General features: G+C 36.8%; 1 protein-coding gene across 3 annotated transcripts in view; it reads left to right on the top strand.

The window, feature by feature from the left end:
* Positions 1–27,996, top strand: part of CSMD3 (CUB and Sushi multiple domains 3) — a 935,029-nt gene that overhangs the window by 589,370 nt on the left and 317,663 nt on the right. For all 3 annotated transcript variants that reach the window (XM_037048422.1, XM_037048421.1, XM_037048420.1), the window contains 2 exons: positions 4,465–4,680; positions 6,393–6,581. In XM_037048422.1, the coding sequence (XP_036904317.1) occupies positions 4,465–4,680; positions 6,393–6,581 (405 nt within the window). The remainder of the gene's footprint in view (positions 1–4,464; positions 4,681–6,392; positions 6,582–27,996) is intronic.

The raw sequence follows: 27,996 nt of genomic DNA, 5'->3' as shown, positions 1-27,996 counted from the left end.
TTTTAAACATCCTAGAAATCATCATGCATTAAATTTTCTACCAGAACTGCAGATACAGCTCACATAACAGAACGAGGGTGCAGAATTGCGCTCTGCATATGGTAAACGTTAATAAATGTTCTTCGAACAAAGAAATGAAAGGCCTCCTGGCACTAAATAGAGTTCATGCGTGCAGCACAATCGAGACAGTACATAAGCAATATAAGTGATTAAGGCAACAACCTAACAGTGGGAAAATGGCCATCGTAATATATCAACACAACAGTGGATTAAAATGACCAGAAAATCTGCATGTACTAATACTCAAAACAAGAGTTGATTTGTTCATTTAAAAAACTACTTTGGAGAAGTAGTTTTTCTTTTAACTCTGTTGCTATACTGTTCTTACTATTTTTATAGTAATATTGTACTTATTCATTTTACTATAGAAAAGTTTTTTAAAAAACCCAACAATGAAAAGATGTTGCAATTTTAAAAATTAAAGCTTGTGTTCAATACATTTGAATTTATTGTGTCCCCCTGTATTAAAGTTTCCCTGTATTAAAATTATATATCATTTTATCAAGGATGAGAATTACATAAGGATTGTTATAATAAAATTAATTTTTGAGAAAAATGTAAAACTTAGTAATCTAGTATTGAGCAACTGGAACAAAGTAGGAGACTTTATAAACTGTTTTTGTTTTTTGTTTTTCTTCATAACACAAGACACTTGGCTGGAAGTTAAGCAAAGTTTCCTATTATTCCCCGTGAACAGTGGATTAAAGGAGTTTAAAATAAGCTTCTCTGTATTATACAAGAAAATGGAAGGCTACATACTGCTTGCTATGCAAATAGACGCTTAATTAGCACTTAAGGTTTTACATCTTCACAGGTTGCAAGTGTTAATTAAATCTGTATTTACATGGCAAGAAATGTAGATTTGGATTTCATTCTTTTAAGAGCCAACAAAGTTTGTTGGAAGTATAGCTATTCCAAAGTGTAGCCAAAGTTATGTGAAGATGTTACCAGCATCTAGGGACCTTGGGAACTCACAAGGTAGAAACCAAGACAGTTTACCATGAAGACAGTGCTCAGGAGAGATTTATCATTAGCTCCTAGCAGGGAGACAACATGAAAAGGAAGAAAGAAATTTCTGCTCTTGAAAATAAAAAGGCTGGGGAGCTGTTTTACAGAGTTTTAAGTGGGAAATATGAAGTCTGAGAATGACATCTAAGCAGGTACAGGCAGGAAATGTGGCACTTGCACAATACAAGTACAGGTCTATTCATGTGTCACATGTCTCATCAGCATGTTAAATCTGCACCCAGGGCTGTGTTTCATACTAGTGAGAATAAGATCATGCAGAAGTCACTCTGTGGCTTGTCAGGGTCTGAATGCCCCTTTGTCCAGTCCAGTAACACAGGTCCCTGAGGTTACTGGCACAAGTTTTGTCTGGCCGCTGATTAGGTGCAGAGTTTACAGTAAAACTGAAGAAAATGCCAATCCTGTCAGGAGAAGCTCAGCCTGTGTCAAAGGATAATCTCTTAAAGTCCAGAGAAATTGTCAAGTTAGTATAGTCTAAACTTTCACCCAGCATACCAACTTCTACAGTGTTCCAGAAGCATGATGAACTGACCAGATATTGATACTTCTGTTGATGAGAAAACTTGCTCCATTTGTGTACCGTTTTAACTGTTTGGCAGTTACTCTGTACCTGTTATCCCTGTTCAGCTCCTGGAAGTTAGAAAATCAATCAATTGATCAACCCTAATCCCTGCTCCAACCTAAAGTTCCTCAAATGTACCTAAGTCATTATTCTGTGGTCACCAAGTTTTTCATGTCCACTACCCCCAAACTGTAATGTAAGCTTTGTTTTTTTAGACTAAAAACGCCCAGGTCCTTCCAATCTTTATAGTAAAATATTTCCATTGTCATCACTATTTTAATTACTTTCCCCTGAATGTGTTCTCATGTTGATATCCGGAGATACCAATATTCTAAACATGTCTTTTTCCATAATGAAATGCAGTATGGGTTTGCTTGTATTAACTTTTTTGCTACCATGTCATACTAGTAATTTATAATGAGTTTGTAGTCAACAGATTCATCTTTGTAGATTATTAGAACTTTAAAATATAGTGAAGCCCTATCCCTAAAATTCTGTAGTTGTACAGTCACTTTTCTCTCTCTCTAGTTCAGGCTTTTTTATTTACTCCTATAATATTTATCATATTAATTTTGATCCAGAGTTCCAGTGAGGTCACTTTGAAATAATTTTATTTTATTTATATTTATATTGTACAGTCAGAACTTTCTTGAACAATCATGGCCATCGTGTCTTTAAGAAACATCCATCCTACCATCAATGATCTCTGCACCGCCTGACAAAAGTGAAGGTGTTTGAACATATGCCGCTCTTTGGCTGTTTTGCATTCATTTAAACACGGTGTCATTTAGCTGTATTGTTCCTATGCACACAATACCAGAAGGTCTTTTCCTTAAACTCATTACAGGAATCGGGATGCTAATTATTTGTAATCTTCTGGAGATCCTGAAGGGGGAAATCTATATAAAAAGAAAACCACTTAGACTTAGAGGTGGGATTGTCCTCACTTAGATAAAGTGTAGTCCAATCCGTTGTTTAAAGGTGGGAGAAAGACATACACGGGAGTCAGTATGGCACTCTCGAAGTCGTGGTTGGTGGTGTGACAACTAAGACCTAGATATTCTTGATACTTTTACTTTAAGCCCAAGTCTGTTTGTATATGTCTGCAACATAAATCGCCTTAACAGGGCTTCATGAATAATCACTCCCAGGAGAAGATACCCTGCTGTTGGAACCACTGGCTTTTCCTTACTCTTCCTCAAATACCCATTGCCCTGCTAGGGCTGTGTGTTCACCTGTCTGCACTTGTTCCTGGAAAGTCTACCCTAGGGCTGCTCCTCCACAAACTTCTCACTTTTGAAGGTCATGGCCTTCACTGCCGGATGTTGCCTATCATTGCTTGTGTTTTTAGTTTATTTGTTTTGGTCTCATATCATTTTTTTTTGTTTTTGAAAAACAAAGAGGACTCCAAAAATATTTAGCATTGAGAACTAAAATATAAACAAATAATATTAAAGCATGTCACTTATACTCTGGTTTTGGGGATTTTGAATAAAGATTATTGTGAATTTTTTAGATCAATTAAGAAAAATAAAACACTCAGGGAAAGATGAATGATACAGTAATCATATATTTCATTTGGGACCTTACACATAGTATGGTGTTTGTGTGTGCTTGTCTTTTTATGTATTCTAGACAATGTCATCAAAACTGGCATGAAACCACAATGCAATGCCATGTCATAGTCACCAGAACAGGAAAACAAAAACAATAAAAAATTTCAAGTACTGGTGAGGATACAGAGCAAATAGATTTGGTTATGTACATTGTACATCACCATTGAATGGGAATGTACTTTGTACAGCCACTTTGTCAAACAGTCTCTAATATAGATTTATGCCATGGTCCAGTAATTTACCCAGCAGAAGTAAGCACATATGTTCTTCAAAGACAATGTGGAATACTGTGGCAGTGCTGTCTACATTTGTGCTAAAATACAAACATTGACCATCAAATATTGAAAAGATAAATGAATGAGGTATATTCACAAAATGATATGCTCTACTATACAACATTAAAATAAACAGCCCATGGCCATACACAAAAACAGAGATAAATTCCCCATACCTAACATTGAGTAAAAGAACTCAGACTCAAATGAGTATATACTACATGAATCTGTTATATGAACTACAGAAACATTTACATAGTGCAGTAAGATTTGCCAGTGCCTTTAGAAGCTGAGCAAGTGGTTGCTTCCTGCTAACTAAAATGACTGAGTGAGGGGAGCTCTGGGTGTTGGTAGTGTGTCTGGTGCTATGGTGCATTGACAAAAGCGTGTTCAGTTTGTGAAATTTGATGAGTATTTTTCAGTATATTACGTGCACAGGTTGAAGGGTGTGAAAAATAGAGAGTCATTATATTCCTATACAAAATACTTTTTCCTTATGCCTGCTTTATATCTGTCTTCTAAAGTAGCAGTAAGCATCTTTGGAAGTCGGGTGCCGTGTTGTTTGAGGGGTTTGCAGAAGGAATAGAAGGAAACATGTAAAATGTTCCACAGAAAGCTGCACTCCTATTATGAATAAAGAATATAAAATGTCTGTGATTTTTTCATAAAGCATGGGTTATTTTTAGGGATTGATTTTTACATTTTATTTCCAAGCAGTTTTCAAGACATACTCACTATATCTCTTATAAGGGGGCTGATTTAAAAAATAAAAAGGTATAATATGGGGATATTTTATAGCAATGCCTCTCATTTTTGGACAAATACGTTACGAGGAGGGCCTGTATTTTTTTTTTTAGGTTAGTTCGGCAACTCTTATTAATTGTTTTGGTTACTGTAAATCTAATTTCCCCCTTTTTCTTAACAGGTGTGCAGTTCAACTTTCACACCTTTCACCTGGAAGACCATCATGACTACTTACTGATCACAGAGAATGGGAGCTTCACCCGACCGCTGGCACGCCTGACGGGTTCCGAACTTCCTCCAACCATCAATGCTGGTCTCTATGGAAACTTCAGGGCTCAGTTGCGCTTCATTTCAGATTTTTCAATATCCTATGAAGGATTCAATATTACGTTCTCTGGTAAGAAAATAGGCAGATGGCTTGAAATACCTTGAAGAAATAAATTAATTTGCTAACAAATTCACTAGAAATACATTGTTATGTATTTTTTAACGTACTCTCCTGTAGAATTCTAAAAGAGAGGAAAACTAGCTAAAATACCTAGTAAGCTTAAAATGGAAATTCAAATATGTATTTTAAAGTTTCATTTAGACTTAAAAATAAAATGTGAATTAAGCCAGTGAAAATTAGTTTTAAGTATCTTGAAAAAGAGATAGTTTATAGGTAAAGAATTATATATACTGAATGTATTCATTTGAAACTAGATGATCAAGAAGTAAATTAATGTGGTCATCACTTTATTTTAGAACAAACTCATCTATAGGCAACATTGTGACTTGGATTATAAAAAACAAAACTTATAAGATCAAAGTGAATAAAAAGTGTTGCCATCAGTGAGATTTCCACTCTCTAGTTAAATGAAATTGTGAGAAAAGTAGTTATTGTTTCAATAAATAAATAAATAAATCTTATACCAACATAAATAAACAAGAAACAATAAATAAATCTTATACCAACTTGCTAATATTAAAATTGTAATATTATAAATATATAAAATCATAGAAATTCTAGCTTTTTATTTAACTATTATTTTAGTATTTGCATAGCAATACTTGCCTTATTATATAGTTCAGGTATTCCATAATGAGTAGTAAATGAGCATAAATCATTTTAAGTTAGAATGTTGACAGCATGTACAAATGAATTTTTAAACAATATAATAGTAGTTAATCAACATGAAACAATTCTTGTTCTTCATTGCAATACATAGTAAGTGACTGTTCTGAGAATATTTTTAGATAAGTGATTTCTTTTTTTAAATATATTTTATTGATTATTCTATTACAGTTGTCCCATTTCCCCCCTTCATTCCCCTCCACCCTGCACACCCTCTCCTTCCCACATTACCCCCCTTTAGTTCCTGTCCATGTGTCTCAAGTTCTTTAGCTTTTACATTTCCCATACTATTCTCGCCTTCCCCCTGTCTAGATAAGTGATTTCTTTTTAGGATGACATAATATTGTTCATTTGGCTCTACTTTCTCATACTTTGAAGAATGTTTAGCTGTTCATTGCCATGAGGTTCACTCATTGCTTCTGTAGTACAACAGATTTCAGTGTGTGGGCTCTTCACTCTTATGTAAACCCTTGTATCTGAAGTCAGGTGTTTTCAGAATATGGGTTAATTGAATTCCTTGTACACCAGAGGCATAAACTAAAATTACTAGCTAAAATGCATTTCAAAAGTGCAAATGCTTTCATTTCACGTGTTGTGTGTGTGTATATTTGAAAACATGCATCTATTATGCCAGTATTATAAGCCAAAAATTTATAAAATGAATTTTCTAATGCAAAAGAAAGACCGAGATGAATAGCTACATTTTTAGTTTTTCACACAGAAGGTGACATTTTATCATCTATATTAAATTTCCCAAATAGAAGTATTTATTATTATTAGATTTTATAACTCATTGTTATGTTATCTACTGTTATTGTTATTGTTGTTAGAACAAAAGAAGAAAATTGTGTGTCATTTGCATGTTCCCATAATTATTCATGTAGTCCGTTTTTAAATGTATGGCTAGACTCTGAGAGTACCCAGTTTGCAAAGTACAGGAATGTACCTTAAAAATGACTTCTATCATTTTCTCTGTCCTCTCGCCTCATTTACAGAATATAACCTTGAACCTTGTGAAGATCCTGGAACTCCTCAGTATGGTAACCGAATTGGTTTCAACTTTGGGGTCGGTGACACTCTGACCTTCTCATGCTCATCAGGTTATCGACTGGAAGGGACATCAGAGATCATCTGTCTTGGTGGCGGCCGGCGGGTGTGGAGTGCACCTCTGCCAAGGTGTGTGGGTACGTGGTCAGCTGCTTTCATTTGCTTGTATGTGTAGTCACTGTTCATGGAACTGCATGGTTATACACCCTTCGTTTTTGACAACGTGTTGAATTTCTTCATTTACTTCATATTAGTTATTTCGATTTTTTTTCCACTTGGCAATCTGGTATACCTCAATTAACTTTTCAAATTCTCCATACAAGCAACCATACTTCTAAATTTGTTTCCAAATGGTGGGTGTAGGGAGTGAATAGACAGACAACAAATGGATGGATGGATGGATAGATAGATAAATAGATAGAATCATATTTAGAGAACTTACAGAAAAGTACATTCTGGTATTCTATTAATAGGTGATTTTCCATGGGTTCTGATTGAAGTTTTAACAATATCTTACAATTTAGAATTAACATTTATGAAAGATGATTACAAGGAAAAATGTGTCAAATAAATAATAGATAATTTAATGGTGTTCAAGGTGTATATTGACTCTATTTATACATCTTTATAGTTAATCTTTTAGATTAATTAGGATGGCAATTCATTTCTTGTTGTAAGATAAAGAATAGCAATAATTAAAGTATTAAAAGTTGGGAGCCACCACCTCAACCTTTGGAAATTAATGTTTTGATTGATTAAAAAATTCTGTAGAGAAAATGAAGAATTTTTTTGTGTTAGGACTTAAATCATTAAGAAATAGGCAACAATTTCTTCAGTTCATTAGTCATTCAGTCATCATCAGTACTTATTTTTATAATAGAATAAGATGAAAATGGTTATTTTATAAATTATTTTATAAAGCTATTAAAACTCTCCGAAGCATATAATTTATACTTAGTAAATTTAATTGTGGGTCATGGATCTGTGTAAATGATAATATGCTACAAAATTAGGCAAATTGATCTATGCTTTAAGACCTTGTCCTTTACAGCAGAGGGCTCAGATGAAAATGAGAGTCAAGATGAGAACGCCATAGGTGCCTTACTCCACACGTTGTCCACTTCCTGTGAATCTCCAAATCAGGTCCAAGGAATGATCTCCAGGTTAATGTGGTTCTGGAGGCTTTTATAGTGATGATACTGTTTTTACAGACCCTACGGGTTATATAACAGAGAAGTTGACTTATAACACATGAGATTTATTTTCAAAATCACAGGCTTTTATAGAAATAACACAAGCAACCACAGAGACTTGAAGCTGGGAGGTGATGATAAGTCACACTTTCAAAACATATTTTCCAAGAAGATAGGAGGGTACAGTTCTTCTGGGTTTTTTGTTGTGTTTTTTTGTTTGCTTGCTTGCTTTTTGTTTACCCTTGCTATTGCCAGATTTAGAATTCCTCTATTTACCTGAATGGCCCCCATTTCCATTATTGTTTTATGTGAATATTTTCAAAGGCCAGTTAATGAGAACATTGGGAATAGTCCAAATGAGGGTTGCAGAGAGTCTGGGTTTATAATCTGGTCATTTGGTATTGGGTTTCTTCACTTTTCTAAGCTTCATTTTCCTTACCTGCTGAATCACTGCAACAGTACTACCTAGTTCATTGTTATGAGTTAGTCACGAAGATTAAAAGAGGTTAGCCATGTGAACTAGACACAGTACAATCCCTGGAATATGGAAAGGATTAAGAATTTAAATGTCATTATAAATTATTATTTTATTATAGTCTGCTGTTTCTCCAGACCACCAGTCTTGTTTATAAAGTCGAAGGTAGTAGGGAACGCAGTGCATTTCATAAAACACTAATCTTTATGAGGTTCTAACGAGGCTCTTCCATACGCATTCATTGCCTTGAATTCTTAGTGCAGTTCTGATTACTCCTCTCCTTTTCCATTGGAAGAACCTGAACCTTAGGGTTAAGTTACTTGCCCAAGAGCATTAAGCTTGTAAGTGGCAGACTATGATTTGTATGTAGTCTTTCTCTTTCTAAAACCCAACTCTTTTTCCCACCATATGATTTTATCTCCAAAAAATCTAAGGAAAGGTGGATTTCAAAGGACTATCAGCCATACAGAATCATAAAACTTAATACTTTTTTCCCCATGTATCAGACTGCTACACAGGCTAAAAAGAAATTGTTGCAAGCATATTTTTTAAGTTCCACCCATGTTTACAATACATTTTAAGAAGTGGATTTATAGAAATCCAACTTTGCAAAAAAAGTAACTTCAAGTTAGTTTTGTTTCATTAAATGTGTGTGTGTGTGTTGTTTTTTTTTTTTTTTTTTTTGAGAATAGGTTCATGCTGAAATCTCTAATGGGAAAGATGAAATAAAATCACCCTGGGGGCAAATATAGAAAGCAAAGTTACTGTTATGGAAATCCACCCCCCTCATTTCAAGTTAACTGTGCTTGCTTTTTGAGCCTATGAAACTTGCAGTTAAGTCTATTGACCTTAATAAATGCCACTACAGGTACACATTTAAATTATAAGTTGAGGAAAATATTTCTCCAAATAAAATGGCATTTTAAAAATTTTACTTCTCTAACTTTTTAAAAACTTTTCCTAACTACTTTGACTCTGATTTAAAACAATTGTGTTTCTTTTTCTATTTCTGGTTCCTTATAGTTCCTATTTTGTTATCTTTTCACAGTTTACAGTCCTTAGTCACATAAAATCTACATGATTTGTAACTGGCTTAAAAACTATTGTTTAGTCCTCAGCATTGCCAGACTCTTACTTACATTATAGGCCAAATTATAAGTAGGTTACTGTCCAAGCATTTGCTTGTCTTTCAGTTTTTTTTAAACTAGATGCCTTTCCCCAACATAAGGTAGCAAAGGACGGGTACCTTCTCAAAACAAACTGCAGATGAGATTTTAAATTTTATATCAAGTGTAAAATGAATACCACCATTTACTAAAAAAAAACTTACCTACACATAGTTATATAAGAAGGCATCTGACAGTAAGGCAACTAAGTTATAAAGTTAACTCGGGAAACTTACTTTTTGCTCATTTTTTGTTTATGTGTATTTAATGTTGACTCTATACTTAGTTTATAAATTGGTGAGTACTTTTCAGTTTCTGTTGGTAGAATTTGGTGAAAATTCTTGTAATGCTGAATGATGGATGAATAGTAACATTTTCATTTAAGCAGTTTTCTGAATAATCTTTGTATTTATGTTCTCAGGTGATATTTTAACAAATATTAAAGTATAATAATACCATCATCTAGTCCTTACACTCTATAAATAATTTTATCATGCACTGTGTCATCCCCAAATCTACCAACACCGTGAATGTAGATTTAGCATGACCACCAGGGAAAATACAATGTCTATAAAAAATGCACGGTGCACACAGACCTGGGGCAGAGCCATGCCTGGCACAATGTCCTGAGTCCCAGGCCTGTGCTGGGTTCACTGCAACACACTACTGTCTTTACTGGAGGCTTCAAAATTTGGGAGAAAATCTGGCCTTAATTCTAGTTGGCACATGGCTTCAGGGAACTCCTTATGCTGTCCTCTATTTTAATTGGAGGAAACTTCTTCAATCATGACCCATTGATGGGGGATAACATGAGTACAGGGGAATTTGTTGAGGCAGGAGAAGAACCTTGATAGAAATCCAGAGCATACCACCCCACACAGAAGCAGGGGTCCTCTCCAAGCATTGGCCTCCAATGCAGTCATAGAGTTCGTATTTACACTCCACCCTTTCCCCAGCTGTACGGCCTTTGGGAAGTTGTTCAGATCTCTTTTCTGCCCAGTTTCCTCAAATGCCGCAGGAGAGGTTATCGTTCTGAACAAGGAAAGACATGTAGGTTACCCAATGAACTCCTCAACCCATGGCACTTGCTCAACAAACCTTCGTCCCTTTTCCTCACACCTCTAACGCCCCACCTTGTTGCCAGTTCTCCTATGAGCCATAATGACGGACAGCTGTGAGAAGTGATTTTTCACAAACCAGCAGGAGAGAAAAGAGAGCTGGTGTGCTATCTGCAGCTAAGTACTTCACACATACCATCTCACTTACTATTTAATGATCAAGATAAAAAGTTTACCTTTATTACTATTTTCAAATTAAAAAAAAAAGTAAAAATAACAGGTAAAATGATATTTTAGTAAAGATATTTTACGTTAAAGTGATCATCCTGGAGAGGCATGTTTCCAAGGAAATGGGTAAATGGTTGTCTGGTCACCTTTTTAAGTAGCAACCAAATGTCCAAAGCAAAAAAATAAAAATAAAGAAGTGTATGAAACCTCATTGCTTTGAAAACTAGAAACACTGCCCTGTTTTGATTGAAGAAATAAGTCACGAATTTCCTTTTGTGGAGCTCGCATCACAATAAAACACTGGCATTTCCACTGTCATGTTTCTTTTTTTTCTTTTTTAATTGTTGTTCAGCTACAGTTGTCTGCATTTTCACTCCATTACTCTCTCCTGCCCTGTCCACCCCTCCCCTCCCACCTTCAGTCCTTCACCACCCCCACCTTGTGTTTGACCATGGGCCCTTTATGCATGTTCCTTGACTTGACCTTGGCCCTTCTTTCCTACTTTATCCCCCTCCGCCATTTTCTCTGGTCACTGGCAATTTGTTCTTTATTTCCAAGTCTCTGATTATATTTTTCTCATTTGTCTATTGACTAAGTTCCACTTATAGGTGAGATAATATGTTATTTGTCTTTCACCACCTGGCTTATTTCACTCAGCACAATGCTTTCCAGTGCCATGCATGCTGTCACAAAGGGTAGCAGCCCCTTCTTTTTTCCTGCAGCCTAGCATTCCACTGTGTAAATACACCACAGCTTTTTGATCTGCTCATTTACTGATGGGCATTTAGCCGTTTTTCAGCACTTGGCTACTGTAAATAAGGATGCTGTGAACATTGGGATGCATAGGTTCTTCTGAATTGCTGTTACAGGATTCTTAGAGTATAATCCCAGCATTAGAATTGCTGGGTCAAAAAGCAGTTCCATTTTTAGATGTTTGAGGAAATCCCATACTGTTTTCCGCATGGCTGCACTATTCTTCACTCCCACCAGCAGGGCACTAGGGTTCCCCTTTCTTCACATCCTCACCAGACCTTGTTGTTTATTGATTCGGTTGTGATGGCTGTTCTGAACCGTATGAAGTGACATCTCATTGTGGTTTTGATTTACATCTCTCTGATGTGTAGTGATGCTACGCATCTTTCCATGTGTCTTTGGGTCCTCTGTATGTCCTCCTCTGTATGCCTGTGTTCAGGTCCTTTGCCCATTTTTTAACTGGAGTGTTTGTCTTCCTAGATTGGAGTTGTGTGAGTTCTTTGTATATTAAGGAGATTAACCCTTTGTCTGAGGTATCATTGGCAAACATATTTCCCCATATGTTTTGTTCTCTTTTCATTTTGTTGATGTTTTCTTTGGCCATACAGACACTCAAGACAAAAACCTCTATGTCTTTACTAAGCATTCCAAATATATCATAAATTGAGCCAGGTCATGTTGCATATAAACAAGGAGCTATTGAAAGAACATATATTAGAAAGTAGATTAGTAAATTAAATACTAGTAATGATTTGTTTGTAAGGAGCAGTCCACACATTTTTGGTCATTCTAGAGATACTCATTCATCCTCAAGATCCTCAGTTTAACCTATCTATTTCTGAATCTAATTTTTGTGTGATTAATTTTTATCAGGCCTTGGAAAAATAACAATCTTATTTTAATCACTAATCAAAAAATGTCAATTCTACAGTGCACGTCTACATTTTATGACTTTTCAATGACTTATATTGATCATTATATATTATTACATTTAAAAATTAATAATAGTGGGTAAAACAAGGTGTCACATATGTGGGAACTCTATTATCATTGTAACTTCTCTGTACATCTGAAATTAATCTAAAATAAAGTTCGTTAAAAACTCGGGTAAATGAAGGAAGAAAAATGTGCCTGATAGAAACTGACTATCGAATGTGAATAACCAATATATAGCTCCAATTTAACAGAACTGCATCGAAGACTGTGAGCTTAAAATATTTTCATTAATTTGAGGTTTATAAATAAATGGATTCGTGGAGAGCCTTTTATAATCTAACTGGCCCATTAGCAGATAAGCTTCTAAACTTTATCACACTGTAACTGATGAGCGAATACCTGCTGTTTGAGGAGGTGGAGGCTGTACCTTAGTCATCTGTGTGCCCTCTGTGTACCCACTAGAAGGTTTGGCAGACCATAGGTGCTCACTTGGAGCATGGGACAGTATGAAGTCAATCCCCCAGGTGATCACCATACACCAAGTTCATCAGACTATAGCTCTCCGGAGTGATTCACTCCTGAGGAAACTTTCATTAAAACTATTCTCTACCTTGTTAGAGTCTAAATATCCTTGAACAATGTTTCCAATTTTAAGATGATACATGAGCAGACTCCTAAAAACACTTTATACCTCATATATGTCCTCTCACTCTAAATCTAGTTGCAAGGCAAAATTTGCCTGCTAATTGAAAGGGAGTTAGTTTCAAGATTACATAGAGGGCACAGAGTGCTTTAGAGAGTTGAGTTACAGAACAGGGGCAAAAGGCGAAATATTTATTATAGCTATGCTTCAAGATTGAGTCCTTGAATAATTGTAATAGTGAGTGTTTCACACCAGAAAGAGTCACAAATGTATACAAAAGTACCAAAGAAACTTGCTTTCTCTGTTACAGAGGAATGAGGGAGACCTGAGTGAGGAGGCCCTCCACCCTCACCTCGGTTCCTGTCTGGCTTGCAAGACACGAATGGAAGTGAGAGAGAAACAAATACAGTGTAAATGAGATAGCAAGTTTATTTATGAAATACATACAAGCACAGAGCTGTAAGCAGGCACCCAGTAGTCTACATGCCTCACGAATAGAGGAAATAAAGTAGTTAATAAGTTGATTCTATACACCTGAGCCAAGCCAACAAGCGTGCACCTAGCTAATCTAACTACACTGACTCTTGGGGTTCAGGGGCTATATTCCTTAGTTGGCTTTTAGGTTCCCCCTTGTAAACTTGGGAATAATGTACCTCTACAAAGGCTTTCTTTCTCAGTTAGCAAAACTCTTTGTCTTAGGGAAATTGTTACAGAAGCCTCCTTTCCCAGGGTAGAATCTCAAGGACCGCTCCCTCCTTCTGGGCTATTCCTGTTTGTGATGTTCAGGACACCTGGAAATCTTAGTGGGGTGGTTACAGAAGCTTACAGAAGCCCCCTTTTCTTAGCACAGTCTCAGACACTCTCCTTCTCCTGCATTATTTTGCGTGTGATGCTCAGGATACCTGGAAATCTTATCAAACCAAGCTCAGGACTTCTGGGTTAATTGGTGAGACATGTCTTCCTTTTGCTTCTAGCTTTCTGTATTACGTTCTTCATTAGATTGTTATAGCCAGGGCCTTGCCTTTAGTTCCCTTTGGCTGCTCATTCGTAGCCACCTAACCTCTGTATAATCTCTGAGTAACCTCTTCCTGGTCTTGGGGAGAATATTCCCAAGTTCAGAAATACCTATAGTATACTCTTTGTACATCTGTGTCTAACAAACTTAACCTAGGCACATTGGGGAACATGATGGAAAGAAAGGGAAATAATTAGATCTATAAGTGTTTAAGGGAAAACCAAATTTAATAACCTAGAACACATGCAATCCATCCATTTTTATTAGAAAAATTAATTTTTGCTTTTGTCCTAATATATTTTCACTTAACTCAAAGGTGACTGGTCCCTCATATGCATTAGAGCCAGAAAAGAAGTAGCTTACCTGAGCTAATAATAAAGGCTCATATTAGCAGTGTGTTTACCGAATGCCTGGCATGCTCTCATGAGGTTTGAATAAGGACACTGAGGCACAGGAAGGTTAAGTAATTTTCCCTAGGAGAATATATTAACGAAAATTGTATTTGAAGTAGTTCAGATGGGGAGCAAATGTTTGCTATATGCAAATATGAGCCATAAGGAGTAAAAGTATTGTATACATCAGTGTGGTTCTGATATTCAGTCCGTATCCCCAACCTGGTTCTTGTTTACAACAGTGACATCTGTGGCTCTCAGGAAATACTATCACTGGCAGTGTAGTTAACTGGAGGAGATAATTAAATGTTATTACTACTTGTAACTGAATTAGTCTCAGGAGAGGGCAGGATTTAATGGAAGTTGCAATAGACCGACAGTTCCTAAAAGCCTTTTGAAACTGGAAAGAAAGGTCATTGTCACATTAGGCAAAAAGGTTTTAAAATTACTACATTTAAGTCTATGTTTTTATAAAGTTCATGTATCCAATTGTTTTTGTATGATATATATGTATATATTTTTTCCATTTTAGTTTCATAAGATTGAAAATAATAGCAAAAATGTATGTCATTAGTACAGAAGTAGATCTCTAATAAATGATGTTATTATTTGTCATCTGGTAATGCACTTAGCGAAGATATATTTAAATGTAGCAAAGGATTTGAAAACAGACAAAGGAACAATGGAATAGACTAGAACTATCAAATAGTGTATTTTACTAAGGAGCCAGCCAGCCTTAATTAAGTTCAGTGGCATTAATGGGGGTCGGTTTATGTGGAGTCCAGGAGAGTAGGAAGAACTGTGATTTTTCTGCCTACTAAATACATTCAGCACTTAATCAAGGGTATGCGATAAAGTGAATTTTATTTTTTTCATAATTAATTCTGTTGTTAGCTGTTTGCTGTTCAGTTCAGGCTTACCAATCTCAAACCCAGTTTCTTCCCTGCAGGATGAAGCAATGGAAGTCATCCTCTTTTGTTTATTATACCAAGACAGTTGCCATGGTAATAATATAATATTGTAAAATAAGCATCATAAGTTAAATTCAGAATCATGAAGGGACATATGGATCACTTATGAGACAGAGTGTCTATTTAAATAAACAATAGCTTTGGTAAACATTAAAAAATGTCAAGGTAAATGACTAAGAAAACAGAGAAAAATGAACATAGAGTTTTAGGAAGTTATTTGCAGAATTTGAATATTGCCCTTCAAGCAGGTGTTTTAAAAAAGGGAGACTATTAGGCCTCCCACAGACTAAATGTCTGGCTATAAGGCAGGTTTCTATATCTCTGCATTATACCAAAATATTCTCTTTGTAGCGCTTTTTGAATCCCATCATTGGTATGCTCAATGTGTAGGTCACATTTTTCTCTTTGTGTGTTTTAATCCACCCACAAAGACTGTATTTCAAAAGGTGATAGATAGTTTTTACTTCATGCATTTTACTAGACCTTTTTGAATTCCCACTAGTTGATGTTTCTTCATCCTTGGCTACAGAATTCTGCACACACCAAATATTAACCTTTTCTTATCATGTAAATCGCCGTCTCAACTGAATCTGATCACCGATTTCTAAAAGAAACCCTAGCTTTTGTTTGTTCTGGAAACTTTTGGTTGTTTAATCTGGAAAAAAATCAGGGGGCTTTCTAGGCCTCCTTGTGCCAAATTTCTTTGTTTATCTAATACAAGTTCATTCAATGTTTCCTCCATGGTAGCTTGTTTAAGAGGCATTCTGCCTTCTTCCTTCTGAATGAGGACAAATAAAAACTATCCAGTGAATTTTATAAAACTACAAACTGTATACTTTCCTGTTATGTTTTCCTTCTTTAATGCTTTTTGATCCCCTCCCCTGAAGCATCCTCATTTGATTATATTATATTTATTGATCTCACAATGTCTTTCTCATAAAAGTAAAAACAAATCAGTTTATAAAGAAATGCCATTTATTTAATGGATCAGAGTTCTCTCAAGGTAAGCTCTCTTAGGTTTTATCTTTGAAAAACTCTAAACTCAGCCCTTTGAAATTTAGAATTTATTTATTCATTCATTCGTTCATTCATCTATTCATTAGCTCGCTGAACTTAGTTTGACTGACAACAATGTCATATTGTGCTAGGTAATGGTGAAGATGAATTAGATTTAGCAATTATTTTATTAGGACATACTGATAAGTTTGATATATATATATATATATATATATATATATATATATATATCCAATAGTAATTAGATTAATCCAATTCAACAAATTTTTAGTGGACACTGAGTTGGATGGCGAAGATTAAATATAAACATACTCTCTCACTGAGAATCTCCTATTGTATCACAAGGGAAGTACCTAAGACAAATCATGGCCTCATGAGATGAAAATGTTAAATCAAATCCTTAATGTAGCTGAGAAGAAAAACAGATGTTTTCTGGAAGGATAGGGAGCAGCATCTCAAAAATGCCATTTTTGTAAAAATGAGCTGCATCTTCCCAAGTAGAAAAGGTGGGGAAGGCATCATAGGCAAAGGATATAACATAAGTCAAGTAGATAAAATTAATATATTTACAAATCTGTTTTGGGTCTGCTCCTTATGAATCCCAATGAAATGTGTAGTCAGTGTGTAGCTGACTTTTTCTCCTTTCTGCTTTTTAATCAGTTCATGAAGTCCACATTTCTTAAAATGATAAATAGTTCTTATTTCACAGCTTTTTCTGTGTTGTTCGGAAGCTTTTGTAAGTGGTTTAGTAGAATTGATATATTACTAAGTAGTAACTGCAATATTTTATATTTCTGGATTTGAGAAAACAACAACCTAGGTTCAAATGATGGCTTCATAACTTAGTTGTTATGGCAAGTTGGACAAGATATTTAACCCCCCTGACCCCATCTGTAAGGTGGAGATACAGTTTTAACAATCTTAGAGGTTATTGAGTTCCTACTATGTTAGGGAACTATGTTAAGTTTTTTGCATCTATAACTCATTCAATTTTTTCAGCGAGTATGATGTAGAAAGTATTATCATCATCTCCATTTTTCAAATGAGACCAATGAGATATAGCAATGTTGCTTTAATTAAGTAGCTGTGTGCTCAAGACAACACAATGCTAATTGCTTGACTGTTACATTGTCATGAAGGGGCCTCTCTGGTTCAGCATGAATGACCTTAAATTCATTCTTTTACATGCAGACCAGATTAGAAGACTTATTCTTTGAGAAACCTGAAGCCAAAGCATGACATTCATCACGGCTTTGTTTGTATAGGAGGATGAGGGCTGGGCAAAATAAGAGGCAGATGGAGTTTGAATGGTGAAGAAACTTGTATACTATGTTAAGGAGTAACTGATGCCCATTAAGATGTTTAAGCAAAGGACTGATATGATCAAAGTTGCATTTTACAAAATATTTACATGTATGGATAATGGATTTGGGTTTCCCTAACTCGCGTTGGCTTTACTGAAGTTAGAGAAATCCATTAAGAAGGAGTTCTAGTATTCTACCTAGAAGCTCAAGCAGCAGAGCACTAAAATGGGAGATGTGGGGGCATTTTAAGAACCGAAGAATATTTGTACTAGAGATCTTCAGAATGTTTAATTACAAACTCCATAATTTGTCCAAGTTACATGCAACAGCAGTTTTTGCCTAGTAAAGTCCCCATTCCTGGAATCAACTTAGAAAAACATCTCCTATTCAGAGGCAGATTCTTGGCGTCCCCATCAGAACTCACAGAGCTACCCTTAGCTATGCTCTTTCACTGCTTTTATAGCATAGCCAGGCCTCAGCCCGTTCCAAGAACCCACTCCCCCTTGAGTATACCACATGGAGAGAATGGGAGAAGAACTCACTACTCCTGTGGCATAGTCCCCAGGCTACAGACGCCAGAGGATTCCAACCAAATGCACAATCTGGAAACCATGGGAGAGCTCCAGGATGAGAAAAAATTACAGATTTCTAGCATAAAGATGTTCTCAAAAGCCATGAAGTTGGATGAGATAAGCTCAGAAGTAAGCGTGTACTGAGAAGAAGTCAGGCCCGGGGTCTTGCCAATGTTTAGAAATCTGGGAGATAAAAAAAGAGCCAGCAAAGGAGATGGGGAAGGAGGAGTCTGGAACATAGGAGAGAAAAACAAGTTAGAGAGGGATGCCTTCGAGGCTAAGTGAAGAAAGTGTTTGGAGGAGAAAAAAGTGATCCCTGCCCCAAAGGCTGCTGACAGGTTAAGTAAAATGAGGGGTGTGAATACATGCAGAGATGTAGAAGTCACTGGTGAACTTGACAAATGCAATTTCAGTGAATGACAGGGTGAAAGTTTGAGCTAAAGGGAGGAGAATTGCGGAGTGAATCCAGACAGGTCTTTTGAGGAGTTTTGCTGAAAATATCTGCATAGTGACATGCTGTATAATGCTAGCTGGAGGGAAATGTTGGATCAAGGGAGTCTCCCCCCAACCTTCTGTGATAATTAATATATATATATATATATATATATATATATATATATATATATATATNCCCATTAAGATGTTTAAGCAAAGGACTGATATGATCAAAGTTGCATTTTACAAAATATTTACATGTATGGATAATGGATTTGGGTTTCCCTAACTCGCGTTGGCTTTACTGAAGTTAGAGAAATCCATTAAGAAGGAGTTCTAGTATTCTACCTAGAAGCTCAAGCAGCAGAGCACTAAAATGGGAGATGTGGGGGCATTTTAAGAACCGAAGAATATTTGTACTAGAGATCTTCAGAATGTTTAATTACAAACTCCATAATTTGTCCAAGTTACATGCAACAGCAGTTTTTGCCTAGTAAAGTCCCCATTCCTGGAATCAACTTAGAAAAACATCTCCTATTCAGAGGCAGATTCTTGGCGTCCCCATCAGAACTCACAGAGCTACCCTTAGCTATGCTCTTTCACTGCTTTTATAGCATAGCCAGGCCTCAGCCCGTTCCAAGAACCCACTCCCCCTTGAGTATACCACATGGAGAGGATGGGAGAAGTACTCACTACTCCTGTGGCATAGTCCCCAGGCTACAGACACCAGAGGATTCCAACCAAATGCACAATCTGGAAACCATGGGAGAGCTCCAGGATGAGAAAAAAATTACAGATTTCCAGCATAAAGATGTCCTCAAAAGCCATGAAGTTGGATGAGATAAGCTCAGAAGTAAGCGTGTACTTAGAAGAAGTCAGGCCCGGGGTCTCGCCAATGTTTAGAAATCTGGGAGATAAAAAAAGAGCCAGCAAAGGAGACGGGGAAGGAGGAGTCTGGAACATAGGAGAGAAAAACAAGTTAGAGAGGGATGCCTTCGAGGCTAAGTGAAGAAAGTGTTTGGAGGAGAAACAAGTGATCCCTGCCCCAAAGGCTGCTGACAGGTTAAGTAAAATGAGGGGTGTGAATACATGCAGAGATGTAGAAGTCACTGGTGAACTTGACAAATGCAATTTCAGTGAATGACAGGGTGAAAGTTTGAGCTAAAGGGAGGAGAATTGCAGAGTGAATCCAGACAGGTCTTTTGAGGAGTTTTGCTGAAAATATCTGTATAATGACATGCTGGCTGGAGGGAAATGTTGGATCAAGGGAGTCTCCCCCCAACCTTCTGTGATAATTAAAAAAATATATATATATTTGTTTTTGTATTGCTTTCCTGCAACATTTGAAAGTACATAGCATACATCAAATATTATACCCTAGAATATTTTAATATGTATTTCTAAATGTAATGTCATTCTCTTGTATAATTGTAATACCATTATTATACCTGGAATTGTTTACCATTTCATGTAAACTCAGATTTCCCTAAATTTTACTCCAAAAGTGTATTGTAGCTGTTTTTCTCAAATTACAATCCAAATCAAGTTTCAGGCTGATATTTGGTTATGATTTGTTAGTCTTTTTCCCTGTAACATTACTTTTTGAAGATACTGGGACAGTTGTCATGTAAAATATTCCATATTCTGGATTTTTCTAATTGTTTTAACGGGTCATGTAGCCATCCAGTTATACCTCTCTCTCACTCCTAACCTCCTTGCAGTTTATCATGAAAACAGAAAGTTAGGTCTAAAGACTCGATTCGTTTCTGATGAAACCTGTTTTAATGCTGATCCTTCATGGGCGATGCTTATACATCAGTAAGTGCCATATAAAATCTGGTCGTGTCACTGTTTGGATGATGTTTGATTACATGATTGAAGGTAATTGAATAAAATAAGATAGAAAAATACAACACGTTTATACACTAATGAAAATTATCCAATGAGAATAAATCAATGAGGAGGAAAATTGATGGCAAATTAATAAAGCCATGTCATTGCATAAGCAAGACCACAGTACAAACCGTAAGCACAGGTATGATCACCAAAAGCAGTGGATCAGCAGGGGGAGGCAGAGGATGTGGGCACAGACACAGTAGGTGGGAGAATGAGGCACTGCGGGGGAAGAAACCTGTAAGATGTTCTCTTTCCCTGTGAAGGAAGAGGCAAGGTCATTAGCTTAGGGGAGGGTTGAGGAGGAGAGCTTCACCTCTGCAGAGAGAAATGAAGGTGTGAAATAGTCACTAAAGAATGGGAGCGGTGAATGGATTAGGAGACTTCAAAAGCGCCAAAAAATCAGATAGTAATTCGTTTGAGAGCAACAGTGTGCCAGGAGTGTGAATTTAGTGAGAAATGTGGGGTGGGAGGAGGTGTGGAGGGCTGGTAATGACTGCCACAAGAGAAGCGCAGTCTGCTGAAATGTGGAAGCCTAGAAGGAGGGAGTAAGCAATCCTGCCCCCCACCCCCACCCCACCCCCGCCGCAAGCCAAGTGGGAAACGGAGCACAGAAGGGAAAAGACCTCAGAGAATGCATTGAAAAGAGTAATATCAGTGCTGAGCTCTTAGTAACAGACCTAGCACTGATCTCGGGCTTTACATAAATGTCACCTTCACAGCGATCCTATGTAGGCACTGTTACTAAAATCTTCACTTTATAGATTCAGAAGCTGAGGCACAGGGAGGTAAAGTAGAATACCATGCCATCGATAAGTAAGGGATCAAAAATCATAGCTCTCAGTCTGATTTCTGGGCCTGTGAATCGCTTTGATTCAGCTGTCTTTTAATATAAAGATTATCCAAACCAAAATAGAGATCCAATCCATAGATTTGAAAGGAACCGACGCCCTGAAAAACTGGTCGTGAGCTTGACTTAATTGTAAGTATACCCCGTAAAATATGCAGGAATACTTAGATAATGCTTCAGTATGAACATTCCCCTGTAGGATATTGATTTAAAAAAAAAAAACTTTTTTTATCAGCAGGTAGTAAGTTTAGTTATTGCCTTTTTTCTGGCTTGAGTCCCCAGATGTTTTTATGGTCCTTGTCCTCCGTTGCCAGCCCCAGTCATCTGCATGTATACTCTGTAGAGGTCCAGATTTCGCTAGTAGCCTTTGACGATGGATTTACGTTTTGTAGTACCTAAAGCCCGAAGAATTTGGGAGCCCTTTCTGAGAACAATTCTAGAAAGTTATAGATGTGAAATCAGGCACAGAGCCTTGGAGGGAATGCCTGCACGCGAGGGTCCCAGAAACTTAAGCCCCATTAGTAAACCTGGTTTGGGATGATTCCTGCTGATATTCTGATTGCAAAAAAGTTGCAGTTTCCTCTTTTTCAAAGATGCAATTCCAATCCATAAAAGATAAGCCTTCTCTCTTGACTAGAACTTAATAATCTTATTTCTATTTCTGTTTTTCTTCTTAATTGCTATTTCTCAATTTCAGTTAACTGGAGAGTTATGAGAAATGGGAGTCTCCTGGGCAATTCCTTTACAATGTGAAAGCCCTCTGCTTTCAACAACCTTTCTTCCCTGTTCTGAATCTTATTGTGCGCCAGGATATTAGGCAGGAAACAGTGTCTATACACTGCTTTGTTTCTGAAACCTGGAGAACTCTTTCATCTTTATCCAGAGCACTTTCCTCACTAGTCTTACCTCTCTCGTTAAAAGGTCTTTCTTTCTTTTCCTACTCTCCCTAATGAGTGTATTGGCTCCTGTCCTGAGTTACTGCTATTTTATCACTTCATGCTCCTGCTTATAAATAATGGGCGTGATAGAATGACTTTTAAATTTCACGTCAGAGTACCTGGATTTAAGTTCTAATTTACTACTTATCAGCTGTGTTGTCTTTAACAAGTCACTGGCGCTCTGACCTTCCTAACTGGTGATTGAAATGGGTATAAAGTTATTGTGAAAGAAAATTGTATGGGAGAACATGTAAAAGAAGAGAACACGTTTTATGTTTGTGTTTACTAGTTATTTTTATATAGGTGGCTATGAAAAAGTTCCTGCAAATAAAGTTCCCACAGAACTGCAGGTCCATTAAAATGCTGGGGGGAGGGGGAGGGAAGGGGCAGAGTCAAAGCTAAAGTCTTTAAAACCAGAGCTAAACCATTTCTTTTTGCTAAACCTTCTCTGTTGAGAGGGAACATAATGCTTGCCTTTGTGTAAGACCTCAGCCAAAAGCGTTTTGCAGACAATGTAGCTGAACCCAAAGTGTTCGAGCACTTTGGTAATAAAGCAGTCCAGATGTCCAAGGAACCACTTTATCCAAGACGCACCCAGGGCTCCTGGCCACACAGGTTTCAGCAGTTGTAGCATTAGGTGGTGCACCAGGTCAGCACTCCCCTCAGGCCTCTAGTCTGCTGCCCTGTCTCCTGAGGGCATGTTGAGTTCTTACTCACATTCTGCCGTTGAGGTGTTGGCCTCAAAGGCAGAGTTAAAATAAGCAGGTTTCATTACCTCTTTTCTCAGAATTTATGTCTGCTCCTATATATAAATGCATGGATGCAGAGAAACACACAAAAGGTTGGTCCTGGTGAACACCGGCAGCGGCTGCACACAGGTGTGCTGTAGGGCAGAAGGGGCTCACCGTACCTACCCTGAGCTGAAGGCCCAAAAGCAGCCCGTTAAACATGTGGACATAATGTATATCAGCATAATGGCCCCAGGATGTGACTCATAAAAAGCCAGAGAAAGGTCAGGCTATTTGCAAGTTTCCTGGCCATGGAATTTCTTTAACATAACCTGAAACTTTTGAGTTTATGACCTTCAAGGATCTATGTGAAATGCATTATTTTAAGTAATAGAAGAGAGAGTCTTTATTCAGTGAGATAATTATAGATTTGGAACTCCTGCGTGCTTTACTAATGAGCCTGAATATTTTTAGCTATTGTGAGTTGTTTTCTCTTAGGCATATTTACACATAATCTACCCCATATTGCAAAAGACTTTACTTGTGCTTTAAACCCTAATTCATGTCCTTTCTTACTGTGATCGAAAAATGACCTGGGCCAGAAGTATGCATGTTTAGAGAAATAGTAATTTTTGTAATAGGAAATAATACAGTCATCTGGCTTCCTTTATAGCATAGATGTTAATATTTTGCATAAATAAGAAAAAGAATCTAACTCAATATTCTTTTTTCCTTGTGCTGCGCCATGGAAGGTCGCGTTTATATACATTAATGTTAAATCTACTCCTTCCCTAACTACAGATCATCTATATTAGTGTGTTGTGAAGATTTCACACTGTATTACTCTCAAATGTTTCAAGGAAAACGCACCTGTAGGGAAAGAGCTTCACTGCCTTGTAGGTGTCCTGATGACAATGCATATTTCCATGCATGTCGTGTGTCTGGGGCTTGTCTGCAGTCTGACCTGACTCTTGGTAGAATGTCCTGGGGTTCTTTCTGGAATACACAATTGATAAGCAGCCTGGTGAAGTGTGGCCACCAGGCTGTTTCTCACCCATCTCCCTAGTTTTGGTCGACACACGACTTTCTGCTGTTCCTTTATCAGGAACATTTGCAAGCTTCTGTATAAGCCTTGGGAACTCGTTGGCTGTAATTTAGAGTTAGCGCCTCAATGGCACAGTGACCGAAAACCCATGCCATCTGTCACCTGGCCTCATTTCCATTCGGTATCACCCTGTGGGGAAAGGACTACAGAAAGATGCCACCATGCTGATCTTGTGTTTCCTGCCTCTGTGAATAATGAGCTGAATCCGTTTGGGCTTGCTGTGACCCTACCAACAAAACCTTTGGAAGAGGGCAAGCCAACCTAGCCGCTGTGGTAGTGGCTTTTTGGCTTTATTAGCCATCGCACTGCTACTGAGGGGCTGCTTGACCACTTGACAATAATGTATCTCATTGGGAAAATGTTCTGAACTGAAATGTTCCGTAAATGCCTACAAGTTCACATATCTAGTAGAGCAGTAGTACTATGTCGTGGAAGAGAACGATGTACACGATAGACATTTTCAAGCCTTGTATGTTGATGCCATGTATTTCTATGTCTCTAAAATAGGAACAACACTAAAAGATCATACATGAGGATAAAATAACACAAATAGCTATTATTTATTGAATAGAGACCAGATATATGGCTCTGTTTCAGATCTATTTCATATGCAAACTTCTTTAATCCTCAAGAGGACGCAGAATTTGGTACATATCCAGATTCAAGAGATTAGCATGCTTGATTGACATCAGAGCTCAAATGAGAATCCAGAAATCCAACTCTAACTCACTTTCAATTGCTGTGTTATATTGTGCCTCTGGTTACTTAGTATGATGTCCCCAACATTGCAATTTCAATGGTAGTTCAAACAAGGCCCATGGCCACTTTTATGGAAAAATATGCTTCTGAAGTTAAAGAAGGAGAGAATGGATTTTCTTTTTATTAGTTACTGGTGTCTTCCTCTAAAAGCAAGACTGATATTTATTTCATATAAATATTTTCACATACAGATTTATCTAACAGAATTTAATAGCAGAATATGTCCACTGCCCCTTTGTTATGCTTTGTTTATGGAAGTTCCAGTATTCCTAGGGACAACAGGCCTGCAACACTGCCCCAGAATACTACCACTTTGTTCTCATACAACTCATAGTATATAGGCTATAATTTTGTCTTTCTTTAAGAATCACATTATAGATTTTGCAAGTATTGGTTACATTATTGGTTAAATTATATGATATAGACATATACTATATCCTGTCAAAACTGACTGTAAAAATCTTTTTATTTGGACCTTTTTGTTTCATGGTAAGGTACTTTTATGCCTGTTTCTAGGTACCAATCACTGTGCTATCTTAAATATGTGGAAAGATCAACAAACTCTCAGTTAAAATTTGAAGGTTCAGTAATTTTATGACTGTTTCTATGGGCATTTCAAAAGGCATTTTAGGAGATGTGTTTGAGTTTTATTGGTAGGTTAACTCTTGGGAACATATTTGTTTGGTTTTTGTCAAATGCTATATAATGCTATGGTTCAAAGCTCTGAAATTAATCTCATCTACTATGGGTTTTGACAGTTCAAGTTCATGTTTTGTGATAGCATTTGGTATGCTACATTTTGCATGATTAAAAAGGTTTTTCCACTTTTGTTTCAGCTCAAAATTTGTTCAGGAATTACAACTTTTTTTTTTTGAAATTTCATTTGTTGTAGGTCATTGCAAAATACAGAAGTATTATGTGACAAGTCAAAATACATAATTCAAGAGAACTTTAAAATGATAAAAATATGACTATCCAAATAATCAGTACATAACATATATGGAATAGCACACTTTACCTGAATTCATGGCTCCAGAAAAAGCTTAAATAGTCCTCTTCCAATTATAAACTATAGAGCCCTGGCTGGTGTAGCTCAGTGGATTGAGTACAGACCTGCAGACCAAAGAATCGTGGTTCAATTCCCAGTCAGGGCACATGCCTGGGCTGCAGGTCAGTTCCCAACAGGGGACCCATGAGAGGTAACCATACATTAATATTTCTCTCCCTCTCTCCTTCCCTTTCCCTCTAAAGATACATAAATAAAATCTTTATATATATATAAAGTTTCCCTCTAAAGATACATAAATAAAATCTTTATATATATAAACTATAAAGTCCCAAATGACAACATAAATATCTCACAAATATCTGTGTAATATTATTTCAGTTTAAAATCACTTTTTAAAATTATGATATTTTGAAAAAACTTAGTACATTAAGTAATCTTCCCCATAAGTTATAATGTCCTTTATATGTCAAAAATGTCAAAAATGTATATTTAAATTTAGTTGTATTCTACGCTTAACAATTTAATTGAGATTGTATACAAGGCCTGTGTGGAAAAAATCCAGCCATTGTTACATAATGAGAACGGTTTCTGAGATATCAATGTAACCTGACAGCCAAGAGGAGTGGATTGCAATGCACATGCATGAATAATAACAACTCACTGTACTAGTTAGTGAGAGTGGTAGACATTGTTTAGTGAGCATGTGTAATATGTGGCAGTTGCATTTAAAATCACTGAGCATTCAATTCCCAGTCAGGGCACATGCCTGGGTTGCAGGCCAGTTCCCTGCAGGCCAACTCCCAGCAGGGGATGCACGAAAGGCAACCATACATTGATGTCTCTCTCCCTCTCTCCTTCCCCTCTAAAGATAAATAAATAAATAAAATTTAAAAAAAAATAAAATAAAAATAAAAATAAATAAAATCACTGAGCAAATAGAGCAACAAGTCTGCATCAAATTTTGCATTAAGCTTGAATGAACATTTCTCCATGGAAACTATTTGGATGATTGCTATGGGCAACTGGTGATTGGCAGTTTCATCATGACAACATGCCCACTCATGTATCACATCTCATGCAGAGTTCTTTGGTGAAACACTTAATCACCCAGGTGACTCAGCCCCCTATAGCCCAGATTTGGTGCCCTGTGACTTCTGGCTTTTCCTCAAACTAGAATTATCTTTGCAAGGATAGAGATTTTACACTGTTGATAAGATTCAGGAAAATATGATGGAACAGCTGATAGTGACTGGGAGAACTTGGTCCCAGGGTGCCTACTTTGAAGGGGACTGAGGTATTATTATCCTATGCACACTGTTTCTCAAATCTTCTTCAATAAATGTCTCTATTTTATAGTGCATGGCTGGATACCTTCTGGGCTGACCTTGTATATATGGTACAAATGACCATTAGCAGATTGATCAAATATAATATTATGCTCTGAAGGGCTATTTTTAGTTTTTATTCAATATTTAAATTTCAATTAAATATTTTAATACAGCCTAATTTGCATTGTATGCTAGTCTTGCCAGTGAGAGCTATGGCCTTGACGTCTATAATTCTGATTATAAAATATACTGTAACTAATATTGAGACAAATTTGAGATTGCAATTAGAGAAAGGCAGTATTACTACTAAAGTACTACTATGATAGATACTACTACTTGTCATGTATCGAGTATCTCTTATATGCTGAACCTGGTTCTAGGCAATTTAAGTTTATAATTTCTAATTCTCACTACTGTAGGAGAGATTTTACTTAATTTACTGATCAAGAAACTGAGACACAAGGTTAAATAACTTGCCAAAAGTCACTTACTTGGCCTATAAGTGGGAAGGCTGCGTTTTTGAAGTCAGGTGAGTGTGAGTCCAAAACCTACTCTCTTCATGGACAAAGTCATTATGTGAAGGTGTAGCTAGGATGATCGCTCTACGAAGCCTCAGAGGGCGTCTTCTCCCTGGTGAAGGCCCTTGATTCAAAACCAGGGTGCAGGATAGGAGCTCAGTTTGGTAAAGCACCTTCAGCGGATTTGCACATGCCAGACAAAATTGATTATACGAATTTATTAATTTATTGGGAGAGGAATATCTTTTATTCTACTGATCACATGC

The sequence above is a fragment of the Sturnira hondurensis genome, unplaced genomic scaffold (genome assembly GCF_014824575.4).
Source record: "Sturnira hondurensis isolate 20B ecotype Veracruz unplaced genomic scaffold, ASM1482457v3 Scaffold0006413, whole genome shotgun sequence".
NCBI lineage: Eukaryota > Metazoa > Chordata > Mammalia > Chiroptera > Phyllostomidae > Sturnira > Sturnira hondurensis.
The sequence above is the reverse complement of the archived record's forward strand: the minus strand, read 5'-3'. Positions and strand labels throughout refer to the sequence as shown.